Source organism: Notamacropus eugenii, chromosome 5 (assembly GCF_028372415.1).
Source record: "Notamacropus eugenii isolate mMacEug1 chromosome 5, mMacEug1.pri_v2, whole genome shotgun sequence".
In the NCBI taxonomy this organism is placed as follows: Eukaryota; Metazoa; Chordata; class Mammalia; order Diprotodontia; family Macropodidae; genus Notamacropus; species Notamacropus eugenii.
The window spans coordinates 93,965,842-93,990,764 of NC_092876.1; the positions used below are offsets into that span (position 1 = coordinate 93,965,842).

Here is a 24,923-nt window from a genome sequence, read left to right on the forward strand (position 1 = left end):
CTGTGTACCATCAGTAGCTGCACTCAAGTACCCTTCCTCTAAATTAGATGGCTTTCCTGATATTACAAGCTGTTAATATCTTCTTGCTCCACATCTATTTATATTTATTTTGCATATGTCCTGCATTTACTTATCAGTGAATGTGTTTTATTCCCCCAGTAGAATAGAAATTTTTTAAGGGAAAGAACCACATATCACTTCTTCATTTGTATTCATAGCATTCCACACAGGTCCTGAGACATTGTAAGTACTTAGCAAAATATTTGTCAACTGAGCATAAGTCAAAGCTTTTTCCATCCTTATTTAGCTTCTGGCTCCATCATTTCCCATTTCCTGCAGCTCTGGGCACATGATACATTCCCCAACCTTCTTCTCCTTTGTTCTCTCTCTATTACTTCCCTCCTTGATCGCCTGTGGGATTCTTGGTGAGGAATAACGAAGGAATGATCTCTTGTTGGATCCAACAAATACATACATATATACATACAAATAATATGTATGTATGTCTATTTAGAGTCTTTCAAAATCGCTACTTCTTGTAGATCTGTTAACTAGTGTAGCATGTCTTCTCCTACACTTCTGAAACCTTTTCTTCCCTACCTTTGAAGAAATGTGAGTGCCAAGGACAGGGATTGCAGGCTTCATTCCTACTATTCCTCTCTGTTTCTCCTTTTGTACCTTTCTGTTATTAAAGGGGTAGAATGTGTTGAGCCCAACTAGGGTGATATAAGCATCAAAGGGAATGTAGCTGGGGAAGAAAATGTGAATGCTGTTCAAAATAATAATTGACAAGACCACATGCTGAAGATGAACAATTATAGCAAGATACTTTCATGACTAATTTCTCTTTATTTCCTTTAAAATAACTTAGGCAGGGAAGTCACTATTATGGTATCTATTCTAAAGATGAGAGAGATAAGGACCCAAGGGGTCCTTAGTTAGATAGCATAGTGGATAGTGTATGAATCATGGCTCAGACTTTCACTGTGGAACTCTGGGAAAGTCATTTAACATCTTAGCCTCAATTTCCTACTCTATAAAATGAAGATAATGACAGCACTAACTTCATAGGGTTGTGATGAGGATCAAAGCAAATGAGTTGATAAATATACAAATCATTTTGGCAAACCTTCAAATGCTGTATACATGGTAGCTATTTATGATTAGTATTCTAACTACTAGTATTTGCCATGCAGAAACAGGGAGGGGAAACATGCATTAGATAAAGTATTTTTCACATGCAAAACTATTCTATATGACTCAATTCATTATAACTTCTCAGTCTTGGGCAATGGAATCTTCTTGGAGAGGCAAAGTTCCTGAAAGTGAATTATCCATATTTATCTCTCCTCACTCTCTCATACCTACTGCATTCATGTCTTCATTCATGGTTTACTCTTTAAGAAAGAGACAGAATGGTAAGGGGAGGAGCTGGCAAACTCTCCATCTATTTCTCCACCTTCATACTAATCACTAATACCAACTTCCAACTATATCAGCTATCAATGATGAGCATTCTGGGAAAGTTTGGGGTGGAGAAATGTTTGAAATTGTGGGGCTAAGAAAACATTTGAATCATACAAAAGTTTGGATTCCAAGGCTAAATCTGAATCAGAAATAAGACTTGGAAGAATTTGAAGCCATTTCTACATTTGTACTGGGTGACTGGGATAGAGAGAGAGTTCAAATCCAATATTAAAACCTTCCCCTTCCAGGGGACTGAATCTCCTTTTCTCTGGGAAGTATTTTGACTTAATTGTTACTGAAACAAAATCCTAGTTTCAGTTCTGGAAGAAAGTCATGGCAGCACTTTTGGAAAACCATTGGTCAGAAGGAGGGGAGGAGTAATATGAGATGACCAAAAGAAGGGAAGAAAGCAGGGCATATGAAAGGAACTGCCTATTCAAAGGCACAGTGGTAAGAACCAAAACATATGGAGGCTAGGGTCCAGAGAAGTTTTGATGTGAGGTCTTTGTTGATAGGACTGTGTCATTTTAAGTCTCTATACCTCCAAAAACTACACAGAGCTTTGCCTAGAAGAGTCACATAAGGCATGTATGTTAAATTTTGTAAAAGAGACAAAAGAGAAAGCTGTAAAAGCAGAATAAGACCAAAATGTGGAGGAACTTAAATATCCTTAGGGGTCACTGAAGGTTTCTGAGCATGGGGGTTGGTCTGTGATCTGTGATCAAAACAGTGATAAGTAAGATAATTCTGGGAGCATTTGCAGGATGAAAAACATGAGGGGTTATGAAACTTTTTACATCATGGGTACCTTTGTGTCATTAGCCATATAATGAAGCCTATAGACACCTTCTCAGAAAAAAAAAATGAAGAATTGAAAGAAATCCAAATTCAGTCTCTTCCTCACCTTTATAGTCATCTTAGATTTATATTTATGTCTCCCAGGGTTGTTGAACAAGATTATAACGGTAAAAGGCTTATTACAGTGGCTGGCATATAGTAAACACTATATAAATGTTAGCTATTATTCTTGCTATTTTTCTACTTCATAAACCCTATAATGCAGTTATAGTAGTGTACTTACTTTTTCTCATATATCTCATGTCCCCATTTTTTTAAGTCTCTCTCTAAAATCTGTACTGATTTCTTTCCTTGTTTCTAGCTCTTAGTATCTCTGGATTTTTTTAAAGACTCAGTTCAAATGCCAACTTCTGCAGGTCTTTTAATTCCTGAACTCTTGCAGCCTTTTAAGGTTCTCGTCCATCTACACAGTATATATCCCATAAGTACATACTTATTTAGAAGTTGTCCCCTCATTAGAATATATTCTTCTTGGGGATAAGGACTGTTTATGTTATTGCATGACCATACATTCATAGGTCCATTTTATAGGCACATTGCTTATCAAGGTGCATGGCACATAGTAAGTATTTTAAACATGCTTGCTAACTGATTGCCTGACATCCATTACCCTCACAGGATTGAGATGGGATCTACACACTGAAAACTACCCTTGAAGACCTGTCAGGCAGCTCTCACTCTACAATTTCTTTTAATCTATTTTGAATTTGTTTTAAAATTCATATCCTAGGACAGCTGTGAAGGAAATGAGTTCCACAAAATAACTCCAATAGTATTACAGGATGACTGTTCACTACAATGATTAGAGCACTTCCTAAAGCATAAGATTTAGCCTCTTGGACAGGAAGAAAATGTCTATGCTTCCTTCTGTATCCCCGATTAAAAAAATGTCGACATAGATCTTGTTTTCTATCTAAATCTATGTGTACAGTCAGAAGAGCTGTCATCTTCTGAGAGACCCTTTTTGTCTTTCAGTGATGTTGCTTTCCCATTCCCATGAGAACAGCTCCTTCTTCCAACCATCTGCTTTCCTGCTGATTGGCATTCCAGGTCTGGAAGATGTGCATGGATGGATCTCCATTCCCTTCTGTTCCATGTATACTCTGGCTCTCACAGGTAACTGCCTGATCCTGCTCTCTGTGAGGAGAACTCCCAGTCTGCACCAGCCCATGTATTACTTCCTCTCCATGTTGTCTCTCACTGACTTGGGACTCACTTTGTGCACACTTCCCACCACCATGGCTGTGCTCTGGTTTGACTATCGTCTCATTGCCTTTGATGCCTGCTTGGTCCAGATGTTTTTCCTCCATTCCTTCTCTGTTGTGGAGTCTTCAGTGCTTTTGGCCATGTCCTTTGACCGTTTTGTGGCCATCTCTAATCCCCTGCGCTATGCATCTATCCTTACCAACAGTGTCATTGGCAGGATTGGAATGGCTATCGTGACCAGAGCCACTGTTTCTCTCTTTCCTGTGCCTTTCCTGCTGAAGAGGCTGAACTTCTGCCCCGAGAAAGTTCAACTTTCCCACTCATTCTGCTTCCATGCTGACATAATGAAGAGGGCATGTGCTGACATCACTGTCAACATCCTCTATGGGCTTTATGTGGTTCTGTCCACAGGATTTGTGGATTCCTTATTAATTGCCCTCTCCTATGGACTCATCTTGTACACAGTGATGGGATTAGCATCTCCTCAAGAACGAATCCGGGCTCTCAATACCTGTGTCTGTCATATTCTAGCTGTTCTGGTCTTCTATATTCCTGGCATTGGAGTGTCTATTATCCATCGCTTTGGTAGGCATGCACCCCCAATTGTGCATGCCCTTATTGCCTATGTCTATTTGATTGTACCCCCTGTGCTCAACCCCATCATCTACAGTGTCAAGTCCAAGCACATTCGGGAGGCATTGATCAGGATGTTAAAGAGTAAGGGTTAGAACTGAGTTGTCCTAGGAATAGTCACAATGTTACAGGAACCTACCAGAGGGAAGAGGATAGGAACCATCATCCCCATGTACAGAGTAACTCTTATGTAAAACCTTTAAAAGCTTTGAATAGAAGACAGTGGAAGGAGAAATAAGGAAGGGGTCAAAAAATTTAAGAGGGGAATTATAATCTCCATCCTCCAGGAGCTCCAGTGAGCTGGACTAGATCATCTTTCAGCCCCTTCTAATTTTAAATCTATGATCTCAGTGTAAGAAGAGTCAAATAAATGATAAGTAAAGAAACCAGCATTGAAAAAATGTGTTCCCATTATCATGGAAGACAGACAAACTATGGTTCATTAGATAAAACTATAGATTCAAAGTGGAAGACAGCTTTAAATCTTGAATCTGGCACTTTTTAAAGTTATGTCTCTAGGTAGACCACCTAAACTCACTTAGCTTCAGTTTTTGTCATCAGTAGTATAGAGTTAATGAGGTATTTTGTTAGAATCGATCATACTGTCTTGTTCTTTATTGCTCCCTGTCCCACCAAAAAAAAAAGGCTCCAGTTTTTCATATGGTCTCTATTTTTCTCACAAGTCTTCTTTCAGAGTTGAATGAGGTCATGTGCACCATGTTCTTTAGATCAATATAGAGTTTATGAATATGTGCCAACATAGTTAATCTGATTAACTAATTGACCAGCAAGGGCTGCCCTCACTTAAAGAAGGTTTTCTCAGTCCAATTACTCTACTCAGTCTACTATTCCTCCCTTCTCACCTAGGATGCCCTACTTCTTGTTCATCCTGATTCTCATTAAAATAACTTACGTCTGATTCGTGTGTGATGGGAATCTTTCCGTGTTTAATCATATATGAGTCTGATATGAGACTTCCGAAATCTGTATGTGTTATGTATTTGTATTTACATCGGTGTATCTAGCTTGCATTGGTATCCCATAGGATACCAACACTGTATTATATTCAAAGCAGTGCCTCATGCATTTCAGTACTTAATACTTACAATAATAAATGATGGATTAATATAGATGATGAAGGAAGTAGTTGTAACAAAGATAATTTAAGTACACTGGGGCTTTAAAAAGAAGTAAACATGGAATTAGAGGACTAGGCCTAAAGTGTTTGACCACCACTTTCTGGGAAATCTTAAGCAACTTACTTAATCGCTATGAATATTGAATTTCAGTTATGACCTGTGTCAGAGATATGTCAGCTGCACTATGGTTGGGAAGATCAAATGAGCATGGAAGTAAGAGAAATTTTTATTTCCAAATGCTATGTCATGGTAAAATACAATTGCCATGTTCAGTGGTAGAAAAGAGGTTAATGATTTTAATTCCTTGACTCATTTTTATTTGATTGATTGTTATCATACCTGAAATATAGGTGAAATTGCAACTTATTTAGGTAACGATGTAACTCATTTTGTCACATATTGTTAATTGCATTTTTATTATTTAGAAAATCTTTCAATGATTTCAATATTGATAAAACAAACCATAATTATTGATTTGAACTCTGTTTATAAAAGCTTAGATTTTTCTACTCTTAAATGCCATTTCAAAGCACTAAAGAATTTGTTTTAAAATAGATATTCCTTTAAAATTTTATGTAACTGATCATTGTTTATTTTTTCAATATTTCAATGCATTCAGTGTCATGCAATTGTGGTCAGTCTCTTCAATAGATCAAGTTATAATCTCAACATCCAAAATACATCACCCAACATACTGGTGGTGTTATAATTAAGCATTTTAACATTTTGGGCATACCAGTGAAACAACTGATGTATGCAACTATTATCCCTCACTATTTTCATGTGGTGGACTGCTTCTGATCAAATATTTCCAAACAAGTTTCTATGGCAATTTGGGGGCACAAGTAGACACAAAGAATTTTGGATGTAGTATAACATTCATTTCTTCCTTAAAAAATCATGAAAGCTAGGCATAAAAGATTTCTTAGATATTATTTTTAAAATATCCTTTGGAACACAAAGCTAGCATTATATGCAATGGAAAACACTAAAAATTTTACCTATTAACATAGGAACAAAAGAATGTACCATTTTCTGTAGTGCTTTTTTTATCACAGTTTTAGAAATTGTAGAGATGACAAGAAGACAAGAGAAATAAAGGATTTATTGAACCATACTTTGTAATCCCCAGCAACACTTTCTGAGTTCCTTTTCATGGTCAACTTTATTCCAATCAGAATCACCAGAATATAATAATGGTTTATAAGTTTATATATTTTTGCTTGCTTTTAAAAAAACAAAATCTCAAAATTTCTACTCTGATCTTAGAGTTGTTATGGACTATAGATAAAATTTAGTCCAACTCATACTTAAACAAGAATCTTTCCTATGATATTCCCATCAAGTAATCATCTAGTTTTGGTGAGCTTCAATGAAGGAAACCACTTCCTCTCCAGACACCTTATCCCACTTTTGCATAGCTCTAATTATTAGGAATCTTTTTTATTTATATTAAGTATAATTATTTTTCTTTGCAGCTTTCTAGTACTGCTCATAATTCTTCCCTCTAAGACCAAGCAATACAAGTTGAAGCCCTCTTCAACTTGAAGGCCATTCAGTTACTTGAAATTCACATGCTTCCTCTAAGTCATCTCACAATCAAACATCCCTTGTACATACATTCTAGATTGCTCATCTGAAAATATGCTTTACTTCTATATTGTCTGTCAGATTAAAAAAAAAAAGGTTGCCTTTGTACAAGTCATCAGGGAGTCACCAGCCCCTTGCACACAAAGCCCTTCCATACTTGTGACTATTACTGGACTTTTCCTGGTAACATCAATAGAGGTTCATCATCAGTCCTTGGAGCAAAAGAAATTGCTTCCTACTCAGAAGGTCTAGTTCTACCCTGTATAGAAAAAAGTCTCATAATTATTACATAGCTCCAGATGTTCAGTGATCTACTCTTTATTTCTCTGTGTTGTAAGATTCTTCAACTCTTCAGATATACTTCCTTCTTCACTTTCTTTTTGTAATTCTACTACGAAAGACTTGAAAGACACCATGAGATAAAGATAATGTCCTAAATTTAAAAACAGGATGCCTTAATTAAAATCTTGCCTTAGACATTTACTACCAGTGCAATCAGAGATAAATCATTTAAATTCTCTGAGCCTCAGTTTCCTCCTCTGTAAAATGGGAATGATGATATCTGAGAACTCCACAGTCCTATCATGAGGAAAATGTTTTAGACATTTTGAAGTGCTTTATAAGCATGATTTGTTATTCTTTCCAGGGCTATTTCATTCTCTTGAAAACATGGAAGCTAGAGAATCAGTCCTTTTACTTCCTTTCCTAACAGAGAGAGAGACATCTACACTTTGTTAATATCTATTACTTATAGCTAGTAGAAATACAATCAAAATACTCTTTACATTTCACTGCAGAATTTCCCTTACCCTTCCTGTTTGCTTCTGTAGTCTCTTAGCATGAAGTCTGAAGGGCAGTACAGTTTTTCCCAACAGGAAGGAGATACTAAAGGATCATGGGATGCCACCCACAATGAAGGAATCCTTAGAAATTTTGGATTCTGAGGAGAGGAGAAGGGCCCTGGGATGCAGATTCATACCGGTAGCAAACTAATTACAAATGAAAAGCATTACTACCCCTAACTGGATACAATCATATGTAGTTGGAGGAATTTTATCAGAATCACTGTTCCATCTAAGGATCTTCCAAGCCAGAATTTGGATATTTCCCTGACACTACGTGACACCCTCAGAAGTCTTCTTTCTTCCTAATCCTGGTTTATTTTGTGGACTTTTTTAGTGTTTTTATTTATTTATATTTTATTTACAAGATAAAGTTTGGAAGACTCTGGGAGTCTTGCTTTTCAATGAGTGGTGAATTAGTAAGACCTCTGATAAAGGGATGAGATCCAGCCTTGGATGGTTTTGCCAAGTCAGAGTAATTTATTCAGATAATACAGGGTCAAAATGAAAAGAATAACACTTCTTTAGCAGTTCTAGCAAATGGTTTATGTTTTAAGGTTTAACTTCCAGAAAAGTATAATAGTAGTTATATTATGAACTATTGAATCCTCTGAGGTCTTTTGTCAATAAGCACTAATGAAAAATTTTTGTATTAAACATATCTTTTTGTGTAAAGGAAATCAGTAGCTGTCCCCTACCTTGTTTGAATTATACTTCAGTAATCTTTCTATTCCATCACTTGGTGGAATCGAGAATAAAAACCTAACATTCAAATATTTTCCCCAAGGGTTCTAGTAGTGTGACACAATTAGACAGAGTATGAGACAAAGAGCCTGACTTCTCTTCTCAGTGAACAGGGTCCCTTAAGACTGAACTTAGTCTAGACTGTGAGTACAGGTTCAAAGTAGATATGCTCTTTGGTGGAAAGGGAAAAGGTGCAATACCCCCTGCCTCGTTGGGCCCCAAAGTTGTTTTTCTGTGTTTGTTTGTTCAGACTATGATCATAAGGGTGGAGGGAATAAGCATTTATTAAACACCTACAATGTGCCAGGCACTATGCTAAGCTCTTTACAAATGTTATTCCATTTGATCCTCACAACCACACTATGAGGTAGGAGCATTATTATAGCCATTTTATAGTTGAAGAAACTGGGGCAAAAGGTAAATGACTTGTCCAAGGTCACAAAGCTGGCATGTATCTGAGGCTGGATTTAAACTCAGGACTTCCTGACTCCAATTCAGTGCTCTATCCTCCCAATCTCACAAGTTTGCAACTCGAATCATCCTGGACTCTTCACTCTCTCACCCACTATATCTAATCTGTGGCCAAGGCCTGTGGATTTAATCTTTTCAGCATGTCTCAAATATGCCCCCTTCTCTCCTCTGACACTGACACTCTCCAGTGCAGGCCTTCATCACCTTATAATTGCATTATTACAATAACCTGCTAATAAGTCCAACTGTCTCAAATCTCTCAGTGCCTGGCACATAGAAGACACTAAATAAATGTTTATTCATTGTTTGGTTATCTACAGTGCTGTCTATCTGCCTCATCAGCTGGAGATAATGTCATATCTCCTTATTTGGAAGTTATTAGTCAAAAAGTTTTTTTATAGCATGCATGCTAGTTTTCTAAGATAAATATGAGGAACTATAAGGAACATTCACCAGCTCTGCTCAAAGAAAATATTAAACCTATGGGTATTAGTATTTTGAAAGATATTGGTCTATATCCTGAAGTATGTTCGTGGGACAAAAAAAAAATCTTACTAGAGAGGAAATATCTTTTCACCAAGTCTCTGTGGAAAGGAATAAACAGGATAATGTAAAGCGATAAGCAAACAAACAAATAAATGAAGTCAAGAAAGCTCACTGCCACCACCACCACCCTACCCAAGGATGTTATTGGTGATATAACTGAGGCAAAGATAGTTGTTTCTCTAAAAGAGTTATTAAAGTAATGTGAATAATTGTAACAATAGAAACCCCAGCATACATGGGGGGCTGCTATCACAGGTTCTTTGATCTGCTTTTCTAAAAGAAAAGGCAGCTTTTGAGGAGTTAACAATCTTCTTTAATCAAGCACATATATCATTTGCTTAGTTCAAGAAATCAACAGACAGTGCTTCTAAACTGTCGGAGATAAGCACTACATATACCACAAGTCAACAGACAGTTCCAACTGTCTGACCATAGTTGCCAGACCATAGTTGCCTGGGTTTTCAAAGTCAGGGGCCTCCTTGGTGGCTTCCTAGAGTCTCCTCTGGCACACAAAGTTTCTTCCGAAAACTAAACCCCAAAGTAAAACCTCACCCTTAGAGTATTTATATCTTCTTTAAGTCAGAGGGTATCCCAATCCTTGAGAACCAGAGCCTCATTATCAAACCTTTTGGGCCTTCCTTTAAATCTTCCCTAATCCAATTCCCTTTCATAGGCAGGTCCATTAATGGATGGGGAAGATCTTTATTCACTTTAATAGTAAAAATACCTTTATGGCTTCTAGTTAAAGAAACTTTTGTTTCTGTATTTCACTCCTAGTAAAGACACCTGGTTGATAAAGGCAAGATTCAGAGGCACTTGATTATACTAAAACCAAAAAACCAGAAGATCCTACTTTGCTTGTCCTTGCATAATAGCAAGGGAACTTAAAATACTCTAGGAACAGAGACTATACTTTTGTTATTTTCATGTCCTTTATGGATACTGTCTCAGTAGACCCAAAGGCTTAGGGATCAGTCAATAATTCAGTATTTATTAAGCATCTCCTGATTTACCAGGTACTGTGCTAGATAGAGAAAGATTGAGTTCAATCATTTTCTTAGTAGATCTTGACAAACTGCCTGTTTATCCTGAATGTATCATGTCCCTGGGATCTCTTGAACAAGGATTTTCCTATTTTTATCAGTCTTTCTGCCTTTTCTTATACTACCATACTCAACTCCCTATTCATAAAAAGACAAAAATGAGATAGTAATAATCTTCAGAGGGCTTATCTTCTATAGAAGTGAATAATGCATGCAGGATATAAAGACATAAATATAATCAAGTATATAAAATCAAACATCCCACATTTGTTGAGTGCTATGTATCAGATCTGGTGACTAGTTCCAAAATACATAGAAGAAATAAACAGTTCCTGCCCTCAAAGAGATTACAAGCTATTGAGGGAAATTACATCAAAATATATAGGTACATACAAGACACACGCAAAGTAGACACAAGGCAACATAACAGGGGAAGACTGTAGAAGTTAGTGGTATTGGGAAAGCAGTTTTAGAGAGGCTGAGCTGAGTTTTGAAGGAAACCATGAATTCTACCAAGCAGAGCTGGTAAGGAAGAAAATTTTAGGAATGGGAAATAGCCAGTACAAAAGACATGGAAAGGAGAGAGAGCATTTAGGGTGAGAAACAGCAGGTAGGGCCAATATGGCTGAAAAATAGATTACAAGAAAGGAACTAACATATAACAGCACTTGAAAGATAGAAAAGATGTAGAGTTTTAAATGGCAAACAGAGAAGTTTTATTTGATCATAGAGGTAATAGGGAGCCAATGGAATTTATTGAGCATGAAGGGAGTTGACATGTGCCAGTAACATCACTTAGAAGGCTATTTTTACAGGCTATATATTTTTCAATTTTTTTTCTTTTTTTAATGTTTATTTATTTATTTTTAGTTTTCAACATCCATTTCCACAAAATTTTGAGTTCCAAATTTCTCCCCATCTCTTCCCTTCTCCCCCACAAAACACCGAGCATTCTGATAGCCTCTTTCACCAATCTGCTCCCTTTCTAACACCCCTCCCTTCCTTTATCCCCATCTTCTCTCTTGACTTGTAGGGCAAGATAAATTTCTATACCCTATCACCCATATTTCTTATTTTCCAGTTGTATGCAAAAACAATTCCCAATATTTGTTCCTAACATTTTGAGTTTCAAGTTCTCTCCCCTCCTCCCTCCCCACCCATCCCCACTGAGAAGGCAAGTAATTCAAAATGGGCTACATACATGTAGTTCTGCAAATGACTTCCTTAATAGTCATGTTGTTTAAGACTAACTATATTTCCCTCCATCCTATACTGCCCCGCATTTATTCTACTTTCTCTTTTGACCTTGTCCTTTTCCAAAAGTGTTTACTTTTAATTGCTCCATCCTCCCGTTTGCCCTCCCTTCTGTTATCCCCTCCACCCTACTTATCTGCTTCTCCCCTACTTTCCTGTACTGTAAGATAGGTTTTCCTATGAAATTGAGTGTACATGTTATTCCTTCCTTGAGCCAAATGTGACGAGAGTAACCTTTACTTTTTCCTTCTCATCTCCCCCCCTTTCCCCTCCATTGAAAAAGCTTTTTCTTGCCTCTTTAATGAGAGATAGTTTGCTCCATCCCATTTCTCCCTTTGTCCTCCCAATATATTGCTCTCTCACCCCTTAATTTTATATTTTTAGATATGATCCCATCTTATTCAATTCATCCTGCACTCTTTATCTCTCTCTCTATAGATATGTGTGTGTGTATGTGTGTATAATACCTTCAACTACCCAAACATTTAGAAAAGTTTCAAGAGTTATAAATATTTCTTTCCATATGGGAATGTAAACAGTTCAACTTTTGTAAATCCATTATGATTTCTCTTTCCTGTTTACCTTTTGATGCTTCTCTTGATTCTTGTGTTTGAAAATCACATTTTCTATTCAGCTCTGGTCTTTTCATCAAGAATGCTTGAAAGTCCTCTATTTCATTGAATGATAATTTTTTTCTCCTGAATTATTATACTCAGTTTTGCTGGGTAGATGATTCTTGGTTTTAATTCTAGTTCCTTTGACTTCTGGAATATCATATTCCAGGCCCTTTGATCCCTTAATGTAGAAGATGCTAGATCTTGTGTTATTCTGATTGTATTTCCACAATACTCAAATTGTTTCTTTCTAATTGCTTGCAATATTTGCTCCTTGACCTGGGAACTCTGAAATTTGGCTACAATATTCCTAGGAGTTTCTCTTTTTGGATCTCTTGCAGGAAGTGATTGGTGGATTTTTTCAGTATTTATTTTGCCCTCTGGTTCTAGAATATCAGGGCAGTTTTCCTTGATAATTTTGTGAAATATGATGTCTAGGCTCTTTTTCTGATCATGGCTTTTAGGTAGCCCCATAATTTTTAATTTATCTCTCATGGATCTATTTTCCAGTCAATTGTTTTTTCATGAGATATTTCACATTATCTTCTATTTTTTTCCTTCTTTTGGGTTTGTTTTGTAATTTCTTGGTTTCTCATAAAGTCATTAGCTTCCATATCCTCCAATCTAATTTTTAAACAACTATTTTCTTCGATTAGCTTTTAAACCTCCTTTTCCATTTGGCTAATTCTGCTTTTTCAAGTATTCTTCTCCTCATTGGTTTTGTGGACCTCTTTTGCCAATTGAGTTAGCCTATTTTGAAAGGTGTTATCTTCTTCAGCATTTTTTTGGGTCTCCTTTAGCAAGGTGTTGACCCGCTTTTCATGCTTTTCTTGAATCTCTCTCATTTCTCTTCCCAATTTTTCTTCCTCCTCTCTTACTTGATTTTCAAAATCCTTTTTGAGCTCTTCCATGGCCTGAGACCATTGCATATTTATGTTCAAAGCCTCTGACGGTAAGCATTGTTCTTCCTCATCCAAAAGGATGGATGCAAATACCTGTTCACCAAGAAAGTAACCTTGTATAGTTTTGCTTCTTTTTCCTTTTTTTGGACTTTTTCCCAGCCAGTTATTTGACTTTTGAGTTCTTTGTCAAGAGGATGGTGTGCTCTGGGGACCTGTAAGATCTCAGTTTCTCCAAGGTGGCACAGTCAAGTGAGAGGAGTTTACTCTTCTCCTGGCCTGAACACTGGTCTGGGAGCAACCAAAATCTTTTTCTGCCCAGAATCTTCAAGTAGTAGAATTCCCTCTCCACAACAGCCTCCAGTTCCCCAGTTGTGCATGTCATCACTCCTCCTCACTCCAGGGCCTGGAAATTCATATCAGCTTCAGAATTCCACCTGGGTCTTTAAGATGAGGGTTTCACAAATGGAAACTACTGCTACATATTCCTCCTCTACCACCGCTGCCTGGGACCAGGGCTAGGGGAGGACCCTGCTCCCTTCTCACATAGTTGAAAAAGCCCTCTAACTGACCTTTGAAACTGTCCTTGGCATTTGTGGTTTGAGGGATCTCAGAACCACTGCTGCTGCTGGGTATTCTGCCCTCTGGTCCTGTTTCTCTCAGTGTCATGTGGCCAATGCTGGGCTGCGCTCTGTTCTGTGCCCCGTGTGACGGACCTTTCCTGTCAGCCTTCCAGGCAACCTTGGGCTGGAAATCTCTTTCATTATGTTGTTCTGTGGCTTCTGCTGCTCTAGAATTTGTTGAGAGTCATTTTTCACAGGTATTTTATGGACTGTGGGGGAAGAGCTAGAGCATGTGCATCTTCCTACTCCACCACCTTGGTTCCACCCCACTACAGGCTATATTTTCAAAGACTTTATTACAATTGTCTGGGGAAAGGAATAGATAGAAAATGATATGGAGCTAAATATCAACAATATTTAGCAATTGATTGGACATGCAAAGTTAGGGAGAAAGAGGAAATGAATGAGGCATAAAAGCCTCATGTGATAGAGAAAATAAGAAATTGTCTAGGGATCCAGAGACCCAAGGTCTGCTCTTAGCTTTTTTCATTGATTTCATCTTTGGCTTTTTGTTTAGTTGTTACAGTCATGGACTGCCCTTTGTGACCTCATTTGAGGTTTTCTTGGCAAAGATACTGGAGAGGTTTGCCCCTCCCTTCTTCCATTAATTTTACAAATGAGGAAACTGAGGTAATAGAGTAAAGTGACTTGCCCAGGGTCACACAACTGATAAGTTCCTAAAGCTAGATTTGAATTCAGGTCTTCCTATCTCCAGGTCCAGAAGGGCACCCAACTTCCCTTCCTCTGTGACTTAGGGAAAGTCAATCAACCTTAAAGGACATTAGTTCATTCCTTAGCCATAAAATGGGGATAATAACCTTAATCTTCATTGATTTATGGGACTCATGTAAGACTCTAATAAAAAAATGGAAAAGAAAACTCTTTGGAATGAATCAAATGTCTTAAAATGAAAGAGTTTATCAGTTATTATTTTTTTCAACTGAGTCTCTTGGTGCTTGTTTTATATAATGATTCCCTAGGCAGCAAATTAGTCTAGAAGAGCTCAGTGGCCCTGGGGGAGGGTTTAAAAGAGAGACTACAAATACCCCATGACCTTCGGTCAGTCAGTATAAGCAGTGTGTTCATGTCATTTTATTTTCCTGGTGACCAACCTTTCTACACTTAGCTTTAGGCTCTAGGTAAGGTCCATGGGGACTGTGGGAGGTGGCAAGGGTGGTCGACCTTAATATGCCATAGTAACATAAGTTACTCTAGTTATAATTTTCATTAATTGCATAAGAAATTAGGATTGTAAGTGACCTAAGGATGTAGGTAGGACCACATAGCCTAAAATTCTGTGGGAAAAATTGAGCCAACAGTAACAAATAATGTTCAAGAATGAAATTTTAACATTATAAATGCAACTATTCTAGAGAAGATAAAAGATAGAGCTGCTTTAAAATGATTAAGGTAAGTGTATATGGACATCACCAATAAATTTAGCTTTTTCAAAGATATGTATAGGAGATGAAAACAAGAAAAGCAGAATGAATATAATGGAATGATCTGTTCTGTGACAAATAGGGTCAGGGATAATCTGACCCCACAATAAACTGAAGACACAAATGAAGCATAAGGACAACAGAGCAAGGAGTATCAAAGTAGGGATAAGACTACTGCTTGGCATAGAGGAGATGAAAATAATGACTAAAGGCAGAACTTCTCAAAATTATTGAACTTCTGTTTTATCTGACAAGAAAAAATATTTTTGGACTGGGAAGGATAAACCAAAAATGTTTAATGAGTTATTGAAAACCAAGATAAATGAGATGATGATAAAAGAGGTAACACATGCCTTCAAAGAATTCAAGTCATCAGACTCAGGTCTACTACATCCCAGTTTACTTGAATGAATGACAAATGTGTTTGCTGGACTGCTTTCAGGGATTATTATTAAATCACAGAGAAAAGCAGAGATGGCAAAGTACCTGAGGCAAGTAAAATATATCTATATTTCAAGAAAGGGAAGAGGAATTTTACGAACTACAGATAATTAAACTTGAATGGGGTCTAGGCTCAATTCTAGAATATATTATTTACAGGGGCTGGAAATCAAATTTATGATCAGGAAAAGTTTCTGTGATTTAATTAAGAATTAATCATTAGCCTATTTGTTTAGTCAGAACTAATAGATTAAAAAATAACACATTGTCCACTTGGATTTCAGAAAAAAAATGACAAGTTTTCATCTTATTCTGGAGGATAAGATGGTAACATGTGGCCAAGATGGTAATTTTGTTCAGTGTATTTGAGAAGGCAAAGGATGATCTGGTATCAAGAGTAGCTGTGTGAATGGTTTGGTATCAACTTTGAGGGATATTTTTTAAAGGAATATAATGTATGTGTTCTTGGCCCTATGCTATTCAACATTTTTATCAGTGACTTGAATGTCAGTATACACATATATGTTCATATATGTGTACGTAACATTTATCTATATCTGTTTATATATACTGATATGTGTGGCATATATGTCACACCTATAAAACTTGAAAAGTTGGAAAATGTATTTAATGCATTAGTTGACTTTATCAAGATTTACGAAAGACCTCAGCAAGCTAAACTGAGAGGCCAGAGCTAACAAGATGAAACTTTACAAGAATACATGTAACATCCTTCACTTGGGTTCCAAAAATCAATTGCTTGATTAGAAGATGTGAGAGGAGTGGTTTGATGGTAAACAGCTATTTTGGGGGAAAATATCTTGGGATTTTAATGGACGGCAGCATCAGGATCAGGTAGGTAGGTGGCATAGCAGATAGAGGGCCTGACCTAGAGTCAGAAAGACTCATCTTCCTGAGTTGAAATCTTATCTCAAACACTTAACTGCTTCAGTTTCTTCATCTGTAAAACTAACTGTAGAAAGAAATTGCAAAGCACTCCAGTATCTTAGCCAAGAAAACCCCAAATGGGATTACAAAGAGTTGGACATGACTGAAAAATGATTGACAGGTGACTGAAATTTCAGGATCAGTATATAGATTAAAATGGCAGTCAAATAATCTAACAGCATTGCATGCATTTTGATTTAATTTAAGTATAATTTCCAGAACAAGAGAAATGACAGACCCATTATGTTCTGCACGGTCAAATCATTTCTAGAGTATTGAGTTCAGTCCTAAATATATCATTTTTGAAAAAACATTGGCAACAGAAAGAGTATCTATAGCCAGAGTTCTTAACCTGGGGTTCATTTACATCAAAAGGGTCTATGGATAGATTTCAGTGGATCTGTGAACATGAAACTTCTAAAATGTTGACACATATTCTTTTAAAAGTTGGTTTCCCAATGTAATCCTGTCTATTTTGTTTTATGCACTTAAAAACATTAATTTGAGCAGTCTACAGGGTTCACATCAATAATAAAGAGTTCAACCTTGTACCTCACATAGGGCTTCCCTAAATGAAGGAATCTTACCTACTCTGTGCTTGAACACTTTAAAATTTTTGTAACTAGTGGACTGATAATTGGCTTATGAGGTGGAAAGCTAGTGGATAATTGAATGCGAGGCTGAGAACAGGATTGAAATTTGGGAAGAGCAGAATTCCTGTCACTGTAGCCGTCAGTGCTTGAGTAATGGCAATATAAGCAAATCATTTATTCTTTCTATCATGGTTCCCCCAGCCACTGAGTAAACTGGTTTACAACCAAAGAATTATAGAGAAAGGAAAAGGAGAAAAAAGAAGAGTTGAAACTGAAAGAAGACAGAGACTAGAGAAGAAAAATTAGAGAGAATAAGAGACAGAATAGTACAGATATAAAATTGAAGAACAAGAATAGCAGAGAGATGTCTCTCCAGTTCTTCCATTCCTAGGGACTACATCCAAACCCGTTTCTTGTCATGCGTCACCAAGCATTCCTGATGAATGATTTCAGGCTTCAAGTGAGGCTGAGGTCAATTGGCAAAAAAGGGGAAAAATTCTTCATCTGATAAAAGAAGCACCAAAGCTAGGTTTGTAGCCTCTAATCCTGGCTACCTTTAGACATGTCACCACTGAAGTTATTCGATAAATTGCTATTGATAAAAAGGAATGAGAAAATAGTGTAAGCTAAGACTTGTCAGAGAATTCTTTACGATACTTTAGTTTGCTAAAACACATAGGTTAGAAAAAAACTAATCTAGCATATTGAAGAAATGCATTCCAAAGAATGGACATCTACATAGGAACTGCACAAAAGATTGACCCTGAAAAACCAAAGGTTCTAAAGACACTCTCCTAGCTATAATTATATCTCAAGTACTCTATCTTGACCCACCCATGCAAGGCAACGCCAACATAAGAAATAAAGAAGTCCCAGGTATAGGTTATTGATGAAGAAGACCAGGAAAATGCTACTACTATCAGCAAAGATGGAGAAGTGAAATGGAAATCCAAATACTTAGGAAGCTGCTCAAAGAAAAAGATGTTTTTATGCCCTTGAGAAGAAGTCTGTGTGGTAGAAGCTCAAATAAATTAGGTTTGAACCTCATATATTACATTTTTCATCCATTACACTGAATCTCCAGGGAGTCTTCAAATCCTCTTCTTTAAAGGAGCTACAGAGCTCATCCCCCTTATCCCTCTGCTTCTATAAATAGAGCAAACACTTATTACATTCAAGACACTGTGGTACACATTATGGATATAAATGTAAACAAGTCAGATGGAACCTACCCTCAAGGAACTTTACATTCTAATGAGGAAAGACAGCATTTTTATGAGAGGTTAGGAGAAGGAATGTGGTCAGTGAGGAGAGAGAAATAGTGTTTGCAGTAAGTCAAGGAAAAATGCACGTGAAGCACTTGACTGGAGTCCTTCCCAAAATGATGGTTCTGAGTAAGAACCATCAATGAGAGGAGAGTCCTGTTTTGAAGTTTTCCTAGGATGACAATGCAGAAGGCAAGGAGAGACTATATCTCAGATGCTATGGATACATGACAGTGGAGGTAGAGGTGGAGCATCTCTGTCTCCTGTTTTGAAAACTCCTTAAGGACATTGCATCCAATGCTCTTTATTTCCCCTGTTTAATTCAAGAGTTTGAAAAAATTAAGTAATTATTAAGAAAGGAAAAGAAAAAACCAGATAGGATTATAACATTTTACTGTAAGTAAAAATCATGCCATCAGCAAATTGCTCCTTTTCTGTGACCTGTATTCTCTATGTGAATGTTTCCTTAGAACATTTGTTTTTATGTGCTTCCTTAGAAAGACCTTTCCTAGAATGTTTCTTTGTAGAATTGTCTTCTCTTAGAATGTTCATTTTTAAAATATATGTATGTGTATATATATGTGTGTGTGTGTGTGTGTGTGTGTGTGTGTGTGTGTGTGTGTGTGTGTGTGTGTATATAATGTTGTTACTTGGAATACTCCTTTGTTATAATGTGCTTGCTCCCTTCTCTTAGAATGTTCTTTGTTAGAAAGTTTTATTTTAGAATGTTGATATTTAGATTGTTCTCTCTCAGAATTTTCTTTGTTAGAACACTCTTCAACATAAACTTCATTGGTTCTTTTCCCAGGCCCCACCCCTCTCATCTAAAATTTCCTCCTATACCCAGCTTTCCTCCCCTTATGTTACCAGGAGAAGTAGAAAGCCTAGAACCAGACCATAATGAGGAAGGGTTTGTGTATGTAGGAAAAGAAATGAGAAGTTGGGTTCTCAAATGACACATAAACTCCAAAATGCCTTTCCAAGGATAAATCATTCCCTACCCCATCCCTAACTCAATGTACCACTTTCCCAATATCCCCTGAAATCTCCCAGCTGCATCAGAATGAAAGCCCTTCCACTCAGTCCTATGATGAAATCAAACTGAGTGTACAAGAATGAAGAATGAGGTTTGAGGAAGAGACCCTCAGGATAAATGCATCCTTAGAATAACTTCCTGTAGCTGGGTGTTAAGCCATCAAGGGTCTAACTTATCCTTCCATAGCCAGTGATTCATCATATCTCTAAAAACACTCACAAAATCATTTCATTTTATTTAGATTTACTTAACAGTACAGTGCATTTTTCTTTTCTTTTTTAATTTTTTTTAGCATTTTTATTTAAAGTTTCGAGTTCCAAATTCTCTCCCCACTTCTCCTCCCTGAGATAGTCAACAGATGTAGCTTACACATTGGCAATTACGTATAACATTTCCACATTAGTCATTTCATACAAGAAGACTGAAAAGAAAAAAATGAAAGAAATTTTAAAATAGCATGCTTCAATCTGTATTCAGTTAATATCAATTTTTTTCTCTGGAGGCAGATAGTATGCTTCATCAGTATTCTTCTGGGATTATCTTGGATCATTGTAATTCTGAGAATAGCTAAATTATTCACAATCCTTCATCAAACAATATTGCTGTTACTGCGTACAATATACTCTTGGTTCTGTTCACTATGCTGTTCATGTAGATTATTACAGGTTTTTTGAAATTATCCTGCTTGTCATTTCTTATAGCACAACAATATTCCATTACAATCATATGCCACAGCTTGTTTAGTCATTCCCCAATTGATAGGCATCTCTTTAATTTCTAATTCTTAGCCTCCACAAAAAAAAAAAAGAGATGCTGTAACTGTTTTTGTAGAAATAAGTCCTTTTCCCCTTTTGTGGGTGTCTTTGGGAAATACACCTAGCAGTGGTATTGCTGGGTCAAAGAATATACACAGTGCCAAATTGCTCTCCAGAAAGGTTAAATCAGTTCACAATTCCACTGACAGTCCATTAACGTCCCATTTTCCACATCCCCTGGAACATTCAACATTTTCCTTTTTTGCATGTTAGCCACTCGGATAGATATGAGATGTACCTCAGAATTGTTCTAATTTGTATTTATTTGATCAATTGTGATTTAGAGAACTTTTGTATGACTCTTGATAGCTTTAATTTCTTTGTCTGAAAACTGCATGTTCATATCATTTGATCATTCATCTAATGGGGAATGACTGGCATTTTTACAAATTTGACTCAGTTCTCCATATATTTTAGAAATGAGGCCTTTATCAAAGATTCTTGTTATTTTTTTCCTTTTTTCTACTTTCCTTATAATTTTAGGTACATTGATTTTGTTTGTGCAAAACCTTTTAAATTTTACATAATCAAAATTATCATTTTATAGTGCTTTCTATATATTCTTTGGTACTAAATTCTTCCCTTATCCATTAATATGGCAGATAAATTTTTCCATGCTTTCTTAATTTACTTATGGTGAATGTGACTCTTTTTGATGTAATTTAACTACACTGAGCCTCATTCCTGTTTGATTTACTCTTCAGGGGCCATGTTGGGATATGACAAAAGTTAGTTTAATCTATAATACTGTTAGACTAAAGGAAAAAACACTTTGGACAGGTAACAAGCTTGTATAAGTGTGAGACATAATGGAAAGAGTCATGGGGGTCATTGCAGGATCTGGGTTCCATCCTCAGCTCTGGTACATGTATGACCTTGGAAAAGTCACCTAACCTCTCTAGGCTTCCAGTTCCTTATCTCTAAAACAAGTGAGTTAACCTACATAGTCTCAGGTCTTTTCCACATCTAAATCTAGGATTCTAAGATAGCTGTGTCTCCATTTTCTCATACATAATATGAAGGGATTATACTAAATAATTTCTAAGAATCCTACTAGTTTTAGATCCTGTAATCTATGAAATATCTATAATTGTTATTTTTAAGTAGTCCTGATTTGCTTTCTATTTAAGGGACAAAGATCAGGTTCTGCTTTATATGCCATGTCTACCTACAACCATACTCACTCTGCTGTGCTGACCTTCCTTCTGCCCAGCCTCTCAGGGCCTGGGGGCCCAGGACTCCTCACCATCCTTGGTTTGACTTATAGCACCACCCTTCTTGGAAATGGTATGATGCTTCTCACCATCTGTGCCAACACTTACCTCCACCAACCTCAGTTCTTGCTCCTGGCTCTGTTGGCCACTACTGACCTGGGTCTGGCCCTTTCTATGCTGCCTACTATCCTGGATGCTCTGTGGCTCCCAGTCCCTACTATCTCTAGGGATGTATGCCTCCTCCAAATGTGCTGCCTATATGCTGTCTCCAGTGGGCAGTCCTCTGTGCTACTGGCCATGGCCCTGGACCGTTGGTTAGCTGTATGTCATCCTCTCTACTACTTGGTCTTCTTTACCCCCAGTCACCTTGCCTGGACCAGTCTAGCTTTCATCCTCCGCATCACCATCCCACTGCTGCCCACTCCTTTGTTGATGCCCTCCTGTAGTGCTCTTAATCTCTCCCTACCCTTCTGCTTCCCAACGGAAGTGTTGCAGCTTTCCTGTGGAGAGCTAGGCTGGACCTACCCAGCTGTGTCTATGATCACTACAGCCAGTATAGATATAGTCCTCATTACCATCTCATATTGTCTGGTCTGTTGGGAAGTGACAAAGAGAATATCTCCTGTTGGGCAGCGCAAAGCCCTGAGAACGTTCACTGCCCACCTCTGTGCCTTCCTTGCCTTTTATGGACCACTATTTGCTTCAGCCCTTTTCCCTGGCTTACTTCCAGGGAGCCTTGCTTCTCTGGGCCTGCTTGCATCCCCTGCCCTCCATCCCCTTGTCTATGGTATACAGTCTCATCAGCTCCGACGTGGGCTGCTTGATGTCTTTGGTTGCCCCTCAAATCCAAAGGTTACTCCCACCCAAAGGGGCCCCATCACTAGGGCACACTTTCTAAGGCGAATTAGGACTCAGGTTCTCAATGGAAGTTGAGGTCCCCATCCCCTCCAAATTTGTGTTTCTTGTTCCTCCCAACTATCTAGAAATTTGGGAAAAGGTATGCATGGGGCTTTTTAGCAGGATGGACTGAGGTTAGGTACCAGTATGAACTTTTCCATAAAGAAGGATATTATTCACTTTCCCATGTGAGTGAATGAAGAGGTGATAGAATCCTGTTTTCCAAGGGACTAGAATAAAATGAAATCCCTGGATTATCCTTCTCATCTCCCCAAACCCAGTTGCAGGGGAATAATTGTAGCAGTTGTGCCCAGAAAGTGAGATCAAGTGTTTATTGAATCCTCCTTATCCCTGCAGATTCAGCCTGGTTGGACAAGGACTCTTGTTTAATAGGATTTGTGGACCAAAGAAGGTACTTCAGAAAGATCTAGAAATGATTTTGACAAATATTCTAATGACCAACACTGATCCTTTTGAAACATTCCATGAGTTAGGCTTCAAGGACTAAGATAATGGGCATCTTATAGAGATCACAAAGTGATTCTGAAGGAAATCAGTCACCTTGATTGGGAAGGGGGTTGATACTCATTAGAGGGAAGAGGCGCTAGACAGAATCAAGAAACAATTTTAAAGGCTTTTAAATCAGTTCATATTTGGCCTAGCTAACCTGATGGTTAATCAGTCAGTGAATACACATGTATTAAGCACCTAATATAGTCCAGGAACTATGCTAAGTGCTGGAAAAAAAAAAAAAGCAAAAAGAAGCCCCATGCACTCACATTCTAAGGGAGGAGTCAATTAGAGATAATCTCATAGAGAAATCACACTAAGAAAGGCTTCTTGAAGAAATCTATAACTTGAGCTGAGGCTTTAGCTAAGAATTGAAGGGAAGTTAAAGAAGCTAGAAGGTGGAGTTGAGGAGGGAGAGAGTTCTAGACATGGGAGACAGAGAGAGATGCTCAGAGACAGGAGATGAAGTGTCATACATAAGACACCAAGGCGGTCAGAGTATCTGGGGATGAGAAATGTATAAGAAGACTGAAAAAATAGTAAGAGACTGGGTTATGGAGGACTTTCAAAGAATAACAGGGTTTAAATTGATCTGATCTTGGAGAAAGTAGTGAGCCACTGGAGTTAATAGAATAGGAGGGTGACATGATCAGATGTGAGCATTAGGATTCCCAAACGTGAAACCCTACTGTGTTTGCTGTGTCTGTTTTCTGAGGGAAGAAATTGGCCTCCTCAGCCTTTCCCCCAGGGATATCATAGGAAATGAACCAATCCCAGGTCAATCTGTACCCAGAATATTAGGCCTCAAAAACCACACAAATGATCCATGTTCTTATAATCACTGAAACAGCTCTGTAGACTTCACCTACTTCAGGAAACCTTTTCAATTCCATGGGAGGGATGTTTTTCTTGTATTTTAAACCCATGACTTCAATGAACTTTCATGATCTAGATACATGCCAAATGCTCCTCCCTGTAATTAGTTTGGTATACAGTAAGACAGTATATCTGTAAAAGCAAGAACCCCTACATACACGATGGGGGGAAGGGGGGTGTTGCTATCACAGGTTCTTCGATCTGCTTTTCCAAAAGGAAAGGCAACTTTTGAGGGGTCAACAATCACTTTAATCAAGCACATGTATCATTCACTTAGTTTAGGGGAAAAAATCAGCACCCTGAACTTTGGAGAAAATACAGAGAAATCAAAGATCAACAGACAGGCTTCCAAACTGTCTGACATATATCACAGATCAACAGATAACTGTCTGACTATACATACATAGTTACCAGAGAGGAAGGCACCAACCTCTGGGTTTTCAAAGCTGGGAGAGGGGCTTCTTAGCGGTTTCCCAGAGTCTCATGTGTCCAAACAAAACAATTCCGCTCAATAAGCCTCAAAGCTCACCTCAGAATACTTAAACATTTTTTTGTGGACAGAGGGCATCACAACCCTTCAGAACCAGTGCCTCATTAACAAAAGATGTTGGCCTTCCTACAAATTTCCCCTAATCAATCTCCCCTTAATGAGTAGACCCATTAATGGGTGGGAAAGACCTTCCTATTAAGAAGCAAAATTATATTAACAATGAGTAAAAATGCATTATCAATACAATAGCACAGACAATCAGTTTTCCATGACCTATTTATTTTTTGTTCACTGTTGAAGGTCAGGACCTTGTTAGAACTGGAAAAGAATTAGTTAACCCCCGAAGTTCCCACAACACCAGCTGGTATTGTTATGAGCAAGAAGACTGTAGTCTAGACCTGGGGCAATTTGTTCTCAGGTGGATTATCTGAAACCCAGTTATCGTCATCATCAACAACAATGACAAT

At 37.6% G+C, this 24,923-nt stretch overlaps 2 protein-coding genes across 2 annotated transcripts; both read left to right on the plus strand.

Annotated features, from left to right (window-relative positions):
• Positions 1-3,302: 3,302 nt before the first annotated feature.
• Positions 3,303-4,259, plus strand: LOC140508828 (olfactory receptor 51I2-like). The gene has a single exon (XM_072616698.1). It carries the CDS (start codon positions 3,303-3,305, stop codon positions 4,257-4,259), a length of 957 nt encoding a protein of 318 aa, XP_072472799.1.
• Positions 4,260-21,629: 17,370 nt separating this feature from the next.
• Positions 21,630-22,616, plus strand: LOC140507619 (olfactory receptor 51L1-like). Its single transcript, XM_072615636.1, has one exon. It carries the CDS (start codon positions 21,630-21,632, stop codon positions 22,614-22,616), a length of 987 nt encoding a protein of 328 aa, XP_072471737.1.
• Positions 22,617-24,923: the final 2,307 nt, after the last annotated feature.

What these genes read in the sequence shown, in the direction of transcription:
- LOC140508828 (XM_072616698.1), top strand. Translation starts at nt 3,303, where the DNA reads ATGTTGCTTTCCCATTCCCATGAGAACAGCTCCTTCTTCCAACCATCT.
- LOC140507619 (XM_072615636.1), top strand. Translation starts at nt 21,630, where the DNA reads ATGTCTACCTACAACCATACTCACTCTGCTGTGCTGACCTTCCTTCTG.